This window comes from Mugil cephalus, chromosome 19, assembly GCF_022458985.1.
Source record: "Mugil cephalus isolate CIBA_MC_2020 chromosome 19, CIBA_Mcephalus_1.1, whole genome shotgun sequence".
NCBI lineage: Eukaryota > Metazoa > Chordata > Actinopteri > Mugiliformes > Mugilidae > Mugil > Mugil cephalus.
The window spans coordinates 6,384,800-6,399,568 of record NC_061788.1 but is presented as its reverse complement, the minus strand read 5'-3'; the positions used below and the strand labels follow the sequence as shown (position 1 = coordinate 6,399,568).

The following is a 14,769-nucleotide window of genomic DNA, read 5'->3' as shown; positions in this document are numbered from 1 at the left end:
ACGAAGCCAGACACTTGGGACTTTTAGATATGCGTGTTGCATTTCCTGCATTTTGATGGAAATAGTTATAAATAGCTTTGTTGTTTGATGAATTTGTACATAAGCTTCTGAAATTTACACTTTTTATTCTAAGTTCTAAAAATGGTTTGTTAAACATGTTTGTGGTTTTCACAGTGAAAAATCTAACTTTTTCCTACTTTTTTTTAGGTTGAATGTGATAATACGGTTTGTAAACAATGAAAAATAATTATAAAATGACTGCTGAAAAGAATGAAACCAAACAAGGCAATGTAAACCATATTAAGATCAAGTAGTCAAAAACGGCCAATTATACTCAGGGCTCCAGAGGATTTAAGGGGTAAACAAATCTACTATTGCTCAATATCAGGCGGTGATAGCTTAGCAACATACGGTGAAGACACCACTTGACTCTACATCACCCGTTTGCTCAGCTGTGACCGCAACATGTGCTGCAGACAGTTCTGAGAGTGCAGTAAATAATGCAATCAAAGTGATCTCTGCTGCACAACAAGGTGATTCTATTTCTAAACAGACACATGAGTCTTTTACTGACCAACACCAATACATCGGTCAGACCCGATAGCTTTACTGTAACTTTTCATCAAACTCAAAGAAATATTCTTCAAACTGTTAGATTGCTTCATCAATATGCACAGTATCTTCATTTCAAGACGATGCTTACCAGAGCGAACATATGAGCATCAACTATCAGCAACGTGATGAAAAGAGATCAGGAAATTAAATGTTAATCAGTTGAAGTCATTAGAAGACTTTTAGTGGTGTGTAGTGGGCGGGTGCCAAGTTAAATTAAGCTCAACTTTGAAGGGGCAAGATTGATTGACGGAGAGTGGGAGCGACTGATTTCTTTTACATATGACGCAAATGCAGGGTTGTTTACGACGGGGGAAACTACCGACCGCAACTTTTGTTCCTACCATCAAAGTCATCATGCTGATAGAGGACTTGGAGCGTTGGGTAAACCCAGATGGAGTGGCAGCGTCTGTGCCAATATTTTCAAATAGAGCACCTTGGCAACCGGAGCTTGGAGCATGTCCACTAGCGAGCAACTGTCGGCTACAGAAGTGATGGGCAAGGGAATGCCGTCAAATGTGTACACATTATGCTAACTGAGATCTCTCTCTCTATGCAATAAACACGAGGGCAGCAGTCTTACTTGTCATCCATGCTGGCAGAGTTTCTCGACGCGAACGGGACGATCTCGTTGCAGGAGCTCTCCCCGTTGTCCGCCGTGCCGTTGGCCCTGATGAAGGGGTCCAGGTCGCCGACCGGGGCCGCTGGCTTGGTGCTGCTCTCCAGGTTGAGCAGGTTGAGGTAGGACTCTGCACTGTCCACCTGGGAGGTTTGGAGCGGCCACGAGGGCGTGGAGGTGATGAGCTGGTCCAGGGTCTGACTGTAGTGATTTTTCAGATTCAGAGTGAGAGACTTTGCTGACGCGGAAACCGAGCTGCACAATGACGGATGGCCATCTGGGACGCAGGGAAACACAGATAACAAATAATCAAATAAAGGCCGCCGTTGAACAACAACATTAATAATAACAGTAAGAGTCAACCTGCAAGTTTTTTTTTCTAAATTGTGATTTGACGAAGAAGTGCTGACTCGAGGAGCTGGCACGGTGCCAGTCACTGCACTCGGTAGCAGCCGTGTTTGGGATTAGCAAGATTAGAATCTTCCACCGACGGGGCTAATATGATTAATACAGACATGAAACGTGAGGCATCAACTTTAAAATGCACACAAAATCAATATGTGTACAGACCGGTGCTGGATACACACAGCTCTGCTCAGCGAGCGCTTCGTTGTCATTATCATTTTGGCTCGACTGGTCTCGCTGGTTTAGCCCCAAGAACACAACTCCAGAAATCCACCTTCGGGATGAAATGTGTACACTTGTGCACCAAAATAAGTGCTGTTAACTTATTAGAGCGTTTTGTGTAATGCAGCGAGGGGACGACCCTCGATTTTAATTGACAGGATGATATAAAACTGCAATGATCCTTTCAAAGTAAAAGCTCATGTAGAAATGTCGACTCTGATCTGACTTCTTAAGAATGGGTTTTAATCATTTAGTGTCTGGTCAGTGTTTAATCTATATTTAAATACACCGATCAGCCACAACATTAAAACCTCCAGGAGAAGTAAACAACACTGACCATCTTGAGACAAGACATGTTCTGTTGGGAGACCTTTGGACTTGACTTGTCGCGTGGACGTTACCTAGACGTGTATCACCCACTTAGACCAGACCAGACACCCCCACCCCACAGATCCAGGCTGACACAGGCACACACACAAAAAAAGGCTTTGGGAACAACTCAAAAAAACATGAAAAACAGAACAAGGTGATGACCTGGCCTCCAAATTCACTAGATAATATCTGTGAGGTGCACTGGCACAAGCCTTTGTTTGTCCAACATAGACCCCTCTCCTCAACCCATAGAACCCAAAGTCCCCCACTAACAACATCCTGTTCCCAGACACACTCAGGAGGCCCATGTCCATTCTCTGATGATTCACAAGGCACAAAGGAGACCTACACGATATCAGGAAAGTGGTCATAATGTTATGCCTGATCTGCATAAACTGTATTCCTTTCACCTCAACTTACCTCAATTTAGTTTGTGTTTTCTGACAATGTTAGGTAGCTAAGCACTAACATGAAGGTTTGTGTGGGAGTATTTGATTATAGTACATAACTTGTAAATGGAACACAGACTATATTAACTGTGCACGACTTGTATCTTAGAAACAAATATAAATATAAGTTTTTTGCGTCATCTGAAATGAGCTCAGTTACATGAAAACAATTTGTTTTGAGAACTGGCCTTCGTTACCTTCCTTATCCTTTACCATTCAATTTAACACGATGCTTTTATGCATTAAAAATTCTAACTGCCGTCATCAAGAATGCTTAAAATTGCTTTTGCTCACCCCTTGAGGACAGTATTTCTTCCTCTTGGCACAGCTAAAAGTGAAATCCTCCCCCAGATGGTGCAAAGGGAAAAGTTCCTGCAGAGCATCATTTACCCCTGAACCTAACTGACAGTAAGCAGGACGTAACCGAGTGACCGTGGCCCGCGGCTCGTCGTGACTCTCCACATCATTAAGTTTAGCGATGTGTGTGCAGCGGGTGTGAGTCAATCTGAGCCGTCACCAGTTTGTCTGAGAGACCGGGATGTTCCCACTCACTGTGTCCGTTAGCTCGGAGCTCCTGTTGCAGCTGCCCGGTTGTTTTCGGGGAGCGGTTCTCCAGCTCTTTCAGCTGCTGCACGAGCAGGGCCAGGTGCTGCAGCAAGTCCCTGTTCTGCAGCAGCAGCTGGTGGACGCGGGCTTGGGCCTCCATGCGAGCGGCCGTCTCTGCCGCCATCTGATCTTTCAGCAGCTGCACCTGAAGTGGGAACAAAGGGCAGGGATTCTGATCTGATTTACAGTATATGCACATTTCTAGATCCAACATCCATTATGATTGTAGTTAAAATGACTTTCCTTATCCGTGATTGTAAGTGTGATTTAGATTTTAGACTGAAGCTGAAAGAAATTAGGCCAAGTAATAAACTGAATCAGAGATTAGATAATGAGGTAAATGTAAATATTCTATTGACATTAATAAATGATGCTTTATATATCCAGAATTACCACTTATTTAGATATTTTGTTTCAGTACAGGTTGTGCACTATCTGTCCTTCCATTACTGTGTTAGTGCTGCCCCCTAGTGGAACGGCCTCATTATAAGACGCACACAAACAACACGGTGGTCCCATTAAAATCACACAGCTCATGCAGTGCATTTGTTTAGGATGAGCTGTTTGTTTGCTATTCCGCCAATGTTTTAACCCTCCAACTATCCTCTCATGCTGCGTAGCGGCTTCATGAGCATTGAAATGTCAATATTACAAAAATGTTAAAAAAAAAAGAAAAAAGAATGCTGCGCAGGTTGAGTTAAAATCACAACATGGATTTAACTCATCCAGCTTCAGCGAGGCCAGCTGGAATTGAAATCGGAGTGAGGGTCAAAGAAGATATATAAGGCAGACAGTAATTACTGATATCGATCAGAGATGTCCTCTCCACGGTGACACAAGTGATTTGTTACTGCCCTGCCCGGCAAGATAACGGAAACAGCAAAGAGTCTGACAAAGTGTTGCAACTCCAGAGGGGAACTAATCTGGCAGCGGTGGAAGTGATTAGCTGACAAACAGAAAGATAACTGCATTCACATGAATCATTTTTGTAATGCAAAAAAAAATAAAAAAATCTGAAGATGTTTCGTAGGCTCACGTCTGAGCTGTACAACCTTTGTGTTGCGCTCCTCACCTGCGCGACAGCCACCTGCGTGTGCTGCTGCTGCTGCTGCAGCTGCTGCTGGAGGAGCTGCAGGTAGTGCTGCGACGCCAGGGGAGTGAGAGACGGAGAGCAGGGGCTGCTGGGAGTGACGCCTTGTGATGTCACAGTGAAGAAGGACCGTCGATCAAAGTCCTGAACCCAACAAGAAGACACAAAACAAACCACAAAGCATTTTATTAATGGAGAGGAAGTGGTGTGAACTGTGTCGGCCCTCCGCACCCACAGCGCTCACAGTTCTTCACACCAGTCACACAATGGGGCCTATTTTTAGACCTTGGGCACCAAATGAATGTAATTAATGAACCAGTAGGAGAGGAACTTTAGTCCCACAGAGCAGGACTGTGACTCATTGATCCGGAGCTCCCTGGAGGTCTACACTAAATGCTTCCCCAGAACAGCAAAAAAACTCTTTACCATATTCTCTCTGCTTCCAACCTGCCTCTAAATGTCTCCCAGTATCTCTCACTTTGTTTAGATGTTTCTCAAAATGATCTTTGGTAGCGCAAATATATCCAGGAGAAACAAGATATTTCCTAAGCAACTTTTTCCACTTCTCCCACTTTCTTACACAGTAACCAAGAGATGTGGATTTAGTGTGCGTCTCTGTGTGTGAAAGGCCGCAGTATAATCACACCTACTGCCCTCGTCCTGTGCAGAAGTACACTGTAATGCGGACATTCCACCACTAGAGGGCAGAGTAGCACACCGTAAAGTGCGGCCCATACATCTTAATGCACCCTCAGACTGAATCTTTGCTTAATTTGATAATAATTTCATACTTTAAATTGCATTTTGATAAGAGACACAGTTTGACTTATCTATCCCCGCTGCCAACTGCAAGCAACACAACCTACATGTCAAACACAAATTATTGTCACCACTCTCAACGCTGATTCCCATTAAGTATAAGTTTTCTAAAAAAAAATTAAATCCACTGAAAAAACAAAAAAACAAACAAAAAAAAACACTTGCAGTTATTGTTTACTGAGACATCTGGACTGTGTGGGTGCAGTCCGACTCAACTATGGTGCACAGTTTTTTTTCAAATGAAAACCCACCAACTACAGACAAAAATCACAAATACACAAAATATTCTCATGCAAAATAATACTTAATATTTTTGAGAAACTTAATTTCACATATTTAAAGGAGTAAAAAAGTAACTCCACACTTAGGGCGGCCTCAGAGGTGCTTCTCTTATTATTTTGTACCCAATACAACCAATCACCTCTATCAGTATCTTCTTCTTTCCATGTCTACTTTTCCAGATCTTTCATTTTTCTTTCTTTCTCTCCCTCTCTCTCTTATTCCTCTCGTGCTTATCTCCGTACAGCAGATGTTTGCGAACCCCTCGATGGGATTATGGTGCCGTTCCTCAGAAATCAAAGGGAACAGGCTGGGTTTTTGGGATTAGGTGTCCCCCTTACACAGCCTGCAGGAATATTCAGGTTCGCTGCTCTCTCTCTCTCTCTCTCACTCACGCTGTTGGCAGCGTGATAAGAATGGTTTCTATCCCACACTGACTCTGGTGACAAATTCAAAGGACTGATCATGATACACCAAAACCTGCACGGTTGCATCTTTTCATCCTGTCACCGTCTCAAGATTAGAGGGTGTACAGTCCCTAACGTCGTCAGCGTGACTAATCTAAGACTTTTCCACCTAATGCGGGAGTGACCAGGTCGAGTCATATCTGTTGCCAAATTGAGGCAGATATTAGTCAGGGGGAGCTGCAGCAACTGATCTGGTCAGGTACTGCAGTAGATGACAAAGCACTATTACCGTGCTCCCTCAGTTCTCCGAGCCATTTGGCTGCAGCGTGCACAGATAATAGCATCAAAACACCACTAAAGCCAAAGCAATTAATCAGGGAGAGGAGAGTCGATGTCCTGTAGCTACAAAGGCAGATGCAGTTCGGAGCAAAGAAACCAGCAGTCATTACAACGCGGACGCTGCTGCTGCTGGCTGACCTCTGCTGCCAGTGTCGGTAGTAAAAAGGGGAGACATCCCCCGTGAGTTTATGATGAGGCTGCCCTCACAAATGAAACCTGCAGTCAGGCTGTGCTGACCAGTAAGCATGACGGAAAATATTGGCACAGTAAAGGGCTTAGGTGCTTCAATATGGGTCTTTCAGAATGAGACTTGTCTGTTTCTGGTTAAAACAGGCGGATAAAGTGACGTTCGTGACCGTATCACACAGCAACTAGACGTGAAAGTCCTCCTTTAAGTTCTTTCCTCTGTAGTAAGTGAATTGCACATTGTTGATATTATATTTAAAGTCCCCATTTAGGTAGTCTGGAGTTTGCCACTCCCTGTTTTTAAAATATCGATGACTCATCCTGCACTCAGGGGTGTATAACAATTAGTCTAATGCACACAGCTCAGTATTTGTGAGTGGAAAAGAATATAAATCATAAAGAATAAAGAGTTCTATAACCAAAATGTAACACAGGCGGGCTGCATTGTTATTGGGATAAATTAAAAGTCATTCTTTTTGATCGTTTTACTACTTTTTTTTTTATCTTTTTGACATAACCAGAAAATAGGGAGGTTTTGAATTCACACCAATCAACCACAACATTATGACCACTTAAAAGAGAGACAATACCGCTGGCAAACGTTTGGATCTGGCATTCGAGTGGACACGTACCACCCACACTGGCAAACTTTCAAAGGGTGCCCTGGCCTGGCCTCCAAATTCCCTAGATCCCAAACTGGTCAAGTATCTGTGGGATGCACTGTAACTAGCCTGAACCACAGAGGCCCTCTCCCCTCAACCCCTCAACCCCACAACCTCAGAAGGCCCATGTCCGTTTTGGAGACACGAGGGAGACCTGCACAATATTTGGAAGGTGGTCATAATGTTATGGCCGATCAGTGTATGTAGTCTGATTTAGGATACGGCAGCAGCATATTCAGTCAACCAACCATGAGCTGCAGTTAATTTTGAGATCTAATAATACTAGGCATTGTGCTTATGTCAGTCTTTTCTTTCCTCACCATGATGGTCTGTCCGGGTTTGACGACATTCAGCTCCGCCAGGCTCTGCAGAATTTCGCTGACTGCCTTCTCACACAGCGAAGCTCCAGCGGAAGGGTCTTCTCCTCCACCCCGTCTTCCTCCACGTTTACCGTCCTCGTCCTCGTCTTCTCGCTCAGCTCCCGTCAGTTTGCGACCTGTGAAAAGCACCGCCATGGCTTACTTTTGCTGTAACCCGCTGTACGGTTGCACACATTGTCTCATACAGGACGTGGTGGTGTTGCGGTGCAGGCTCTGATACATCCAGCTCAACAGTGAATTTTTGAACAATCATCCATTAAACACATATGGTCTTAATTTGTAACTAAAACCCTGCATCAATGTTATTTTGAGCAAACACTTGCTCAAGTACGCTCTCGATGAATGGTCCTCTGATGGCGTTCAACTCTCCATTCACTGCGCAAATTATACTCATTACACAGGGAATCACATGCTTGCGTTGTCCGATGAAAGTTGCAGTCACGGGAATCTTTCCCACGGTTGCCCTTTGTTCAAGATGAGCTCAGAGAACACACACATCCACACGATCTCCACGTTGTCCCTTCAGTGTGTTTACATTCCACCGTGAGCAGACATCTGCGCCGGTCCTGTTTGACCACTGCGCCAAATTAACGAGCCAGTGAGGTCTGACGCGTCCATTTAGACCGTGAAGAGGCGTGTAACTGAACAAGGGTAAAGTCGAGCTTCAGAGGAGGAGAAACACAAACAGTGGATGACCGAAGCGACCAAAAAAGGCTTGGAAGCTCCATGTTTTTCCACATTATCATTGTGCAGAACAGATGTTAAAATATATTTAATGGCTTTATAGAATGGTTGCCATAACTCTCTGTAAGGAGTTAAACCTTTGTTGCAGGCCACATACAATAAGCACAGATTGGAATAAAATCTTCTACTTTCACTTTATCAAAGTTTGTCAAAGTTTTTGATGAAAAACTAAACTGGTTTCCAAACAGCCTCATCTTTCCAAACACGAGCGTGCTAAGATTATCAACAGCTTCCAAAGCATACAGGTGTTAATAACTGAAGGGCATTTCTAGACAATGCACAAAAGGAAAATGCCGATCAAGATTCCTTTCCATATATTGGCATGTTGAAGCATGAGATGCATATATCATATCATATCATGCAGCACACAGCTCATATGCAAAACCCAGAGACATCCATTCTACTTTAATAATATCACGCCAGCAGCATGCCAGAGGTACTTGTGTTGTTGTGTTAGCTTAAGTGTGTATACTTACCTTGTGTGTGTGCGTGTGTGTGGTAACTGAACTGATCTGTAGGTAGCGTTAGCATGCTAAGCTAACAGACGCTAACAGTACACTAACCTCCTGAGATCTTCTGTTTGGTATGCATTTATAAGCATTTTTAGGACCTAAAAACTATAAAAACTTATATAAATAAAAGGTCATAAAAGCTTTGAACAGGAAGCAGTTGTTGGAAAACAAATGATGTCCTCATGTGTGGACACTGGGATTATTTTATATAATATAATTAATATAAATATTAGATCAATGTTATTATAAAGTCACCAATATGTAATAAAATATAAAAGTATTAATTCTCATGTCTCAACAGTGCTGTGCAAAAGCAGAGTTGCCAATAATGAATTCCCAACGTCCTCAATCGAGTACTTGCTAATTAGCAAAGTTATAGCTCGTTGCTATTGATAGAATGTGTGTGTCATATTAAACTAGAGAAGTTAATAAGCATAAATAAATGAGTTTCAACTGTAAAATTGAGGTTTTGTACCTTGTCCGCTTTTGTTGCGTGACCGCTATCATGTTTTAACACCAGCTAGCATCTAGTTGTGAGGATAAATTTTAAATGAAGCAGAATAAGAAGCTGCCACAAACCTAAAACTCAACGTCCCCACATAAGGACACAGGGTCTCAGTAGGTTATGAACAGACTGCAAGGTGAGATCATTTATTTAATTATTCGTGTTATTCGTGCTTTAACGCCTTCTCTCTGTTATCTTGTGTGTGTGTGTAGTTCCGTTAATATTAGGGTGCGATGACTTAATTAAAAGCCATATTTTTATAAACACTACTCCAACATTTGCATATAATACATTTTAAGTTTCTATTCAAGTTTGTAAGTGCAAGTTGAAAACGTAGATAAAAAAGAGTTGGATGACAATGCACCTACTGATGGGTGCAGCTGAACGCGCCGCTGTGCCTCAACACATTCTCTAATGGTCACTGGCACGGCTGTGAAGTCCCGTTTGAACTGAGGAGGCTTTTGATAGTCTGGCAATCATTACCAAACTCATTTTATGCTTGGATCTTAGATTGGCGCTGTGCTTTTTTTAATATATTTGATGCAAAGGTTTTGGCTTCAGGTGTCTTATCCGAAATATTGGAGGCATTTGGCACTTTTTAAATAGGACTGAATTTTGCTCTGGACTCTGGATCTTAACGTGAGATTGAATACCTTATGTTAGTGCATTGTAATTACTGTGAACATCGTTAAAAATCCTCACCGTGGCTGCTGGTCTCGTCCGTAGACTTGTCGCTCTCTCCATCGGCCTGTCCGTCAGCGTCCTGCTCGGCGTGCTGCAGGCTGAGCTTGTGGCAAACCTCAAACGCCTGACCCACTGTCCGCACAATACGCATGGCCTGCGTCTGGCGGAAGAAAGATTTAGATACAAGGTCAATCAATCAATCACCAAGCAGCACAGAAAGGTAATGTATAAAAGCTCTCGGTAACCCCCAGGTTAATTTACTAGTTAATGTCACTTCTCTGGGACAGTTTCCATTTACTGCTGACTGATACGTTGCATGTACATCTGAGCCACGACAGCAGTATCGTGCAAAAACTGCTGAGGCGCGTAGAAAGAGCTTAAACTGAAGCGAGGTAAAGCGATGCCTGTCTCAAATGTGCAGTCTTAATCCTTGTCCTTGGACGCATCTGCTCTGTATTCCCCACAGGCCGTGGGTCTGCTGCACCACCGAATTTTAACTAAGCCACTGGAAATTGAATTAAAGATCAAGATTTTGAACCAAAATCGATTAACTGGGCGGACTCAGCTGGAAAATGCATTCTTAGATTAAAGATAAAGGAAAATAAACAACTACTTTTTCTGTGTTAATAAGGGCAATTTACCTTATTTTCTATCTTGGAAGAAGTCTTTATGCTGAGCTAATGTAACCGTCCGCTCGCCATAGCTTCATAGTTAGCTCCCACTTTAATAATGTTGTTTAATAATGTGTGCTGCACATGCTGAGACAAACCTTCTTCTTTGATTTGAACACGTTGCATCTGAAGGAATTGTTGGAGCCGTCTCTTGCGATGTAGCTGAAGATCTTTAGGTCCTGGGAGTCATGAGATACGTAGAAAATCCTGGAAATACAAATGAAAATTGCAAAGGTTAGAGTAAGATTACATTTTTAAACATTTAATCTTCACTACTATGACTTAATACATTGGTCTTCAACAGGGGGTTCTGTGACCCCTAGGGGGTCCACAGAGGTACTGCAGTGAGGTCGCATAATCTTTGGTTGATTAGACATTTTTTGTATATATAGATTTTTTTTTTAATTTCCCCCACAAATTTAAATTCATTAAATACACATTAACATGAATACAACATGTTTTAGGAAAGGGATGAGGGATAGCTTAGTATTGAATGCAAAATGATAATAAATTAAAATGTATTTATTATATTGAGTTTAATATAGAACACATATAGTAGGTAGGGGGTCCGTACTTAATCTCTCCATCGGTTTGGGGGTCCAAAAAAAATTCTTAAAAAGTAAAAGAGGAATATCTATAACGCTTTTCTAAAATACTACTACACGACTGTGTACTAAATGTGTCTTATGCTGCCCCGTCTGTCACTGTCATTGCCAAAAACCCCTCTCATACCATCACTCTCTGCAGTAAAGTGGCAAAGCAAAGGGTCATCTTCATCTCCATCTGTAGCTCCGCTGGGAACCAGGCAAACAAATTACGACGATCTACCACCGAATCACACGATCGCAAAACACTGGAACGAACTCGAGGATTAAATTCACACGCGGTCCCCTGATGAGGTGCTTTTTCTTCTTTTTTTTTTTTTTAAATGAGAGCCTCCCACAGATTCATCCATAATTTACAAACGCACATACACACGAACCCCTGAGCTGGTTTCCTCAGAGGTTCTAATGTCACGGATACAATGTGGACTCTTTAGCGGTTAAGTCGCTGGTAGACGCTTCGGAGTGACTGACACCGTCACGCGTCTATTGATGACTGGTTGACAGGCTCCATTATCACCGCGCACAGAGACGACACTTCAATCACACACACAGCACTGACATATCTGCAAACGGCACATTAAGAATAAAATCTGCACGTGGAGTATCTTTCTGGAAGGATTAACTTAAAGTGCACACACATATGTGGTTCCTGCATGCGCAGGCTATAGATTATTCATCATGAATGTAACCACATTTGACATACACAGGCATGTTTAGCACTACGGAGCATGTAAGTCTGGGACGCTAAAGAACACGCGGGGAATAGGAAGACGCCACTCGGCTTCACCCACAGAGGCCGATGTGATTTCCACTGAGAGGCTTACGTTATGTATTATGCGCAGCATACTCAGAGTAATTACTTTTGTTAAAGCTACGGTGAGGATGTGGAGTGCCGACTGAGCTGAACATCTGACAGGTTTATGGGACAGGCTTGTTTCAGATGTGGGTATTTTTTACTTGTCTCCGAGAGATGCAGCTCACCTGTATATCGGATCGTGCATGATCAGCATTTTGCTCTCGTCCCACGTCCACTCTTTTCTCTGTGGACGACACAAATGATCAACGTTGAGCAAAGATAAAATACATTACGCTCAGTAGAATAGTAGTGGCTACATTCCAGTGGAAATATTTTACATTCATGAATGATGACTCACCTTCTGTTTCTTCCTCAGCATCACCTTGACCCCGTCCACGGACACCACGATGCTGACCTTCTTCTTCTTGATGTTCTTAGCCTTGAATTCATACTAGAGAAAAAAAGGGAAAGAAAGGAAAAGATGTAGTTAGTTTTTAGCTTTTACTCTTTTATTTAGTTTGCTCGTAGTGAAGAGAGGCGTGGGTGCAGGCTGCACCACTGAACCACTTTATGTTTGCATGTTTGTAGGATTCCTACAGACGGTACGGATGCAGGCGATTTCACATAACGTAAGAAAAGCGTCTGATAAATGAGTCACAAGAGCTTAGAAACAATGCACTTCTACAAACTAATGTGCTTTTATCTCTATAACGGTACTTAATGCAAATTGTATATTTTCATTATCATCATTATTATCATTAAACACAAATGCAAAAAGAAATCCGGAGAGGATGGAATAAGCACATTAGAATCCATTTTCTAATTATTTTTTAAAAAGCATGGATATAAGGAGGATGTGCAGCTGTGACCTGGCAGATTAAACTTCTGAGGAACCCACTTCTTGTTTCCAAGCATATGCCCTGATGTCCATTCATACTGAAGACACATGCTTTCTTTCTTGCTCTAGCTCTCATTGTGCCTCTTCACTGCAGTGAGAGATGTCCTTCTTTGGCTTGATGACAGAACTGCAGGCACAATCTGTCACAATTAAAACATGATCTGCAGTGCACTTTAACACATTTAAAAGCTTAACGTCGAGATCTTGCAACAAGATAAAACTGAATGTTTTTTGTTTTTTGCGAAAGAAAGGAACCAATAAACCAGACTAACTTAACAAAATCCGTGGTAAAAGGCCCTGATGTGGGTGTTGTGCCCATTCTGTTTGCTGAGTGGTGCACAACAGCTGTGTCTGCACGGAGTGACTAACGCGTTTCCACCTCGTCAGCTGGCCAGGCGCTCTGCTGAGGAACTTAGCAAGTCTGGCCTGTCAGCTCAAATCAGTGTCCCTTTCAAACACCAAGCAGAGTTCAGCCCTTGTTAGCTTTCCAGATATCAAGGCCCTCAGTGGGACTACCAGGCCACAGTCATCTATCATGTCGCAAAATGCAAGCGTTTGACTTTTGAGCGATTAACCTCGTTTCCCACTGTGGTCCACGCCAGGTCGGCTGCAGAGGAAAGATTGCAGGTTTAGAAACTTGATTGTTTAGTGCACACTAAAAGCTAGCTTAATATTAATAGACTGATTTCACTGTTAAAACCTGCCTGGCTCCATCTGAACATAAAAATTTCAGTACCTATTAGAGGTGGGAAAGAATATCGATATGGCAATAAATCGTGATTCTTTTTCTTCCAATACAATATCTATTTTAAATGTCTTGTCCAATGAATTATCACTGAAGTCATCTGATGTACATGTATACAACTTGTGTTTTGAGCTGTATTTAAAATTTCTCAGTGACCTATGTAGAATATTGCGATATATTGCAATATCTTAATATCGCAATAATGTATCGTATCGTGACTCAAGTATCGCGATATGTATCGTATCGTGAAGTCCTTGCCAATACCCACGTATAGTACCTATAAACTAATCCAACTAATCCTGTTTAAATCTGTATGAAAGTGTAAAAAACAGGTGGTTAATTAGTCAATATTCTCATCTCAAACTAAGCAAGAGAACAAATAATTCCTCTAATCTCTTACTATTTCATGATCTCACTTGACAAAAACCTCCATTGAATGGTACTTTGTGATTGGTTCGTTCTGAATGTGCAACAGCTGATTTATTTAAGCACCAAGAGCATCTCCAAGCCCGCATGCTTGTTTCAATTCACAATAGTGCGACGGAGCAAACTGCAACCGAGCTGAATGAAGTGGAATATCGAATGTGCATAGTGATTAATGAATTCACTCTGAGCCAATAAAACAACTGGATCAGGAGAAAACGATACCGGTGTCTGGACGGAGGCGGAGAGTGGAGAGACGTTCGTCTGGCGTGTAAAACCGTGGCCGACATAAATCTTAAAAAAAGACCCAGAAAACAATCAGTGTCCAGTCGTGAACCACGGTAAAACAAAAATATGACGTACATCAAAGTCAATGGTCTGTAGCCAGATGAAGAAGTAAGAAAGAAAAACAGAGGATATGACATGTTATGTTAATGCCCGTGTGGAAACAACCTTGAAAAATAAAAGAGAGAGGATGACAGGAAAGGTGAGCAGAAACAAAGAGACAGAAGGAGACGGCTGCTGTTATGTAAGGACCTCCTGGAAGCTGTGACCTTTTTAATCCAGCTCCAACAATGAACAATTAGAATTATATAGTCGAGACGTACCAGACGTGATCCCGACATAGTTTGGGTTTTATTAGTTTATGAGGTTGTCTGTTTCCGTCGTTCTTTCTTCCGTGATCTGTGTCTATTCAAAACGCCCCGCTCTCCCTGCCCTGGATCCATGGTGATTAAAG

The 14,769-nt window shown here is 42.4% G+C and overlaps 1 protein-coding gene across 2 annotated transcripts in view; it reads right to left on the bottom strand.

Moving 5' to 3' along the window:
• si:dkey-34e4.1 (carboxyl-terminal PDZ ligand of neuronal nitric oxide synthase protein) overlaps positions 1 to 14,769 on the bottom strand; it is a 48,993-nt gene that overhangs the window by 13,070 nt on the left and 21,154 nt on the right. For both annotated transcript variants that reach the window (XM_047570428.1, XM_047570429.1), the window contains exons 3-10: positions 12,323 to 12,415; positions 12,150 to 12,208; positions 10,662 to 10,770; positions 9,911 to 10,052; positions 7,388 to 7,563; positions 4,358 to 4,519; positions 3,232 to 3,430; positions 1,196 to 1,508 (exon numbers count right to left, since the gene is read on the bottom strand). In XM_047570428.1, the coding sequence (XP_047426384.1) occupies positions 1,196 to 1,508; positions 3,232 to 3,430; positions 4,358 to 4,519; positions 7,388 to 7,563; positions 9,911 to 10,052; positions 10,662 to 10,770; positions 12,150 to 12,208; positions 12,323 to 12,415 (1,253 nt within the window). The remainder of the gene's footprint in view (positions 1 to 1,195; positions 1,509 to 3,231; positions 3,431 to 4,357; positions 4,520 to 7,387; positions 7,564 to 9,910; positions 10,053 to 10,661; positions 10,771 to 12,149; positions 12,209 to 12,322; positions 12,416 to 14,769) is intronic.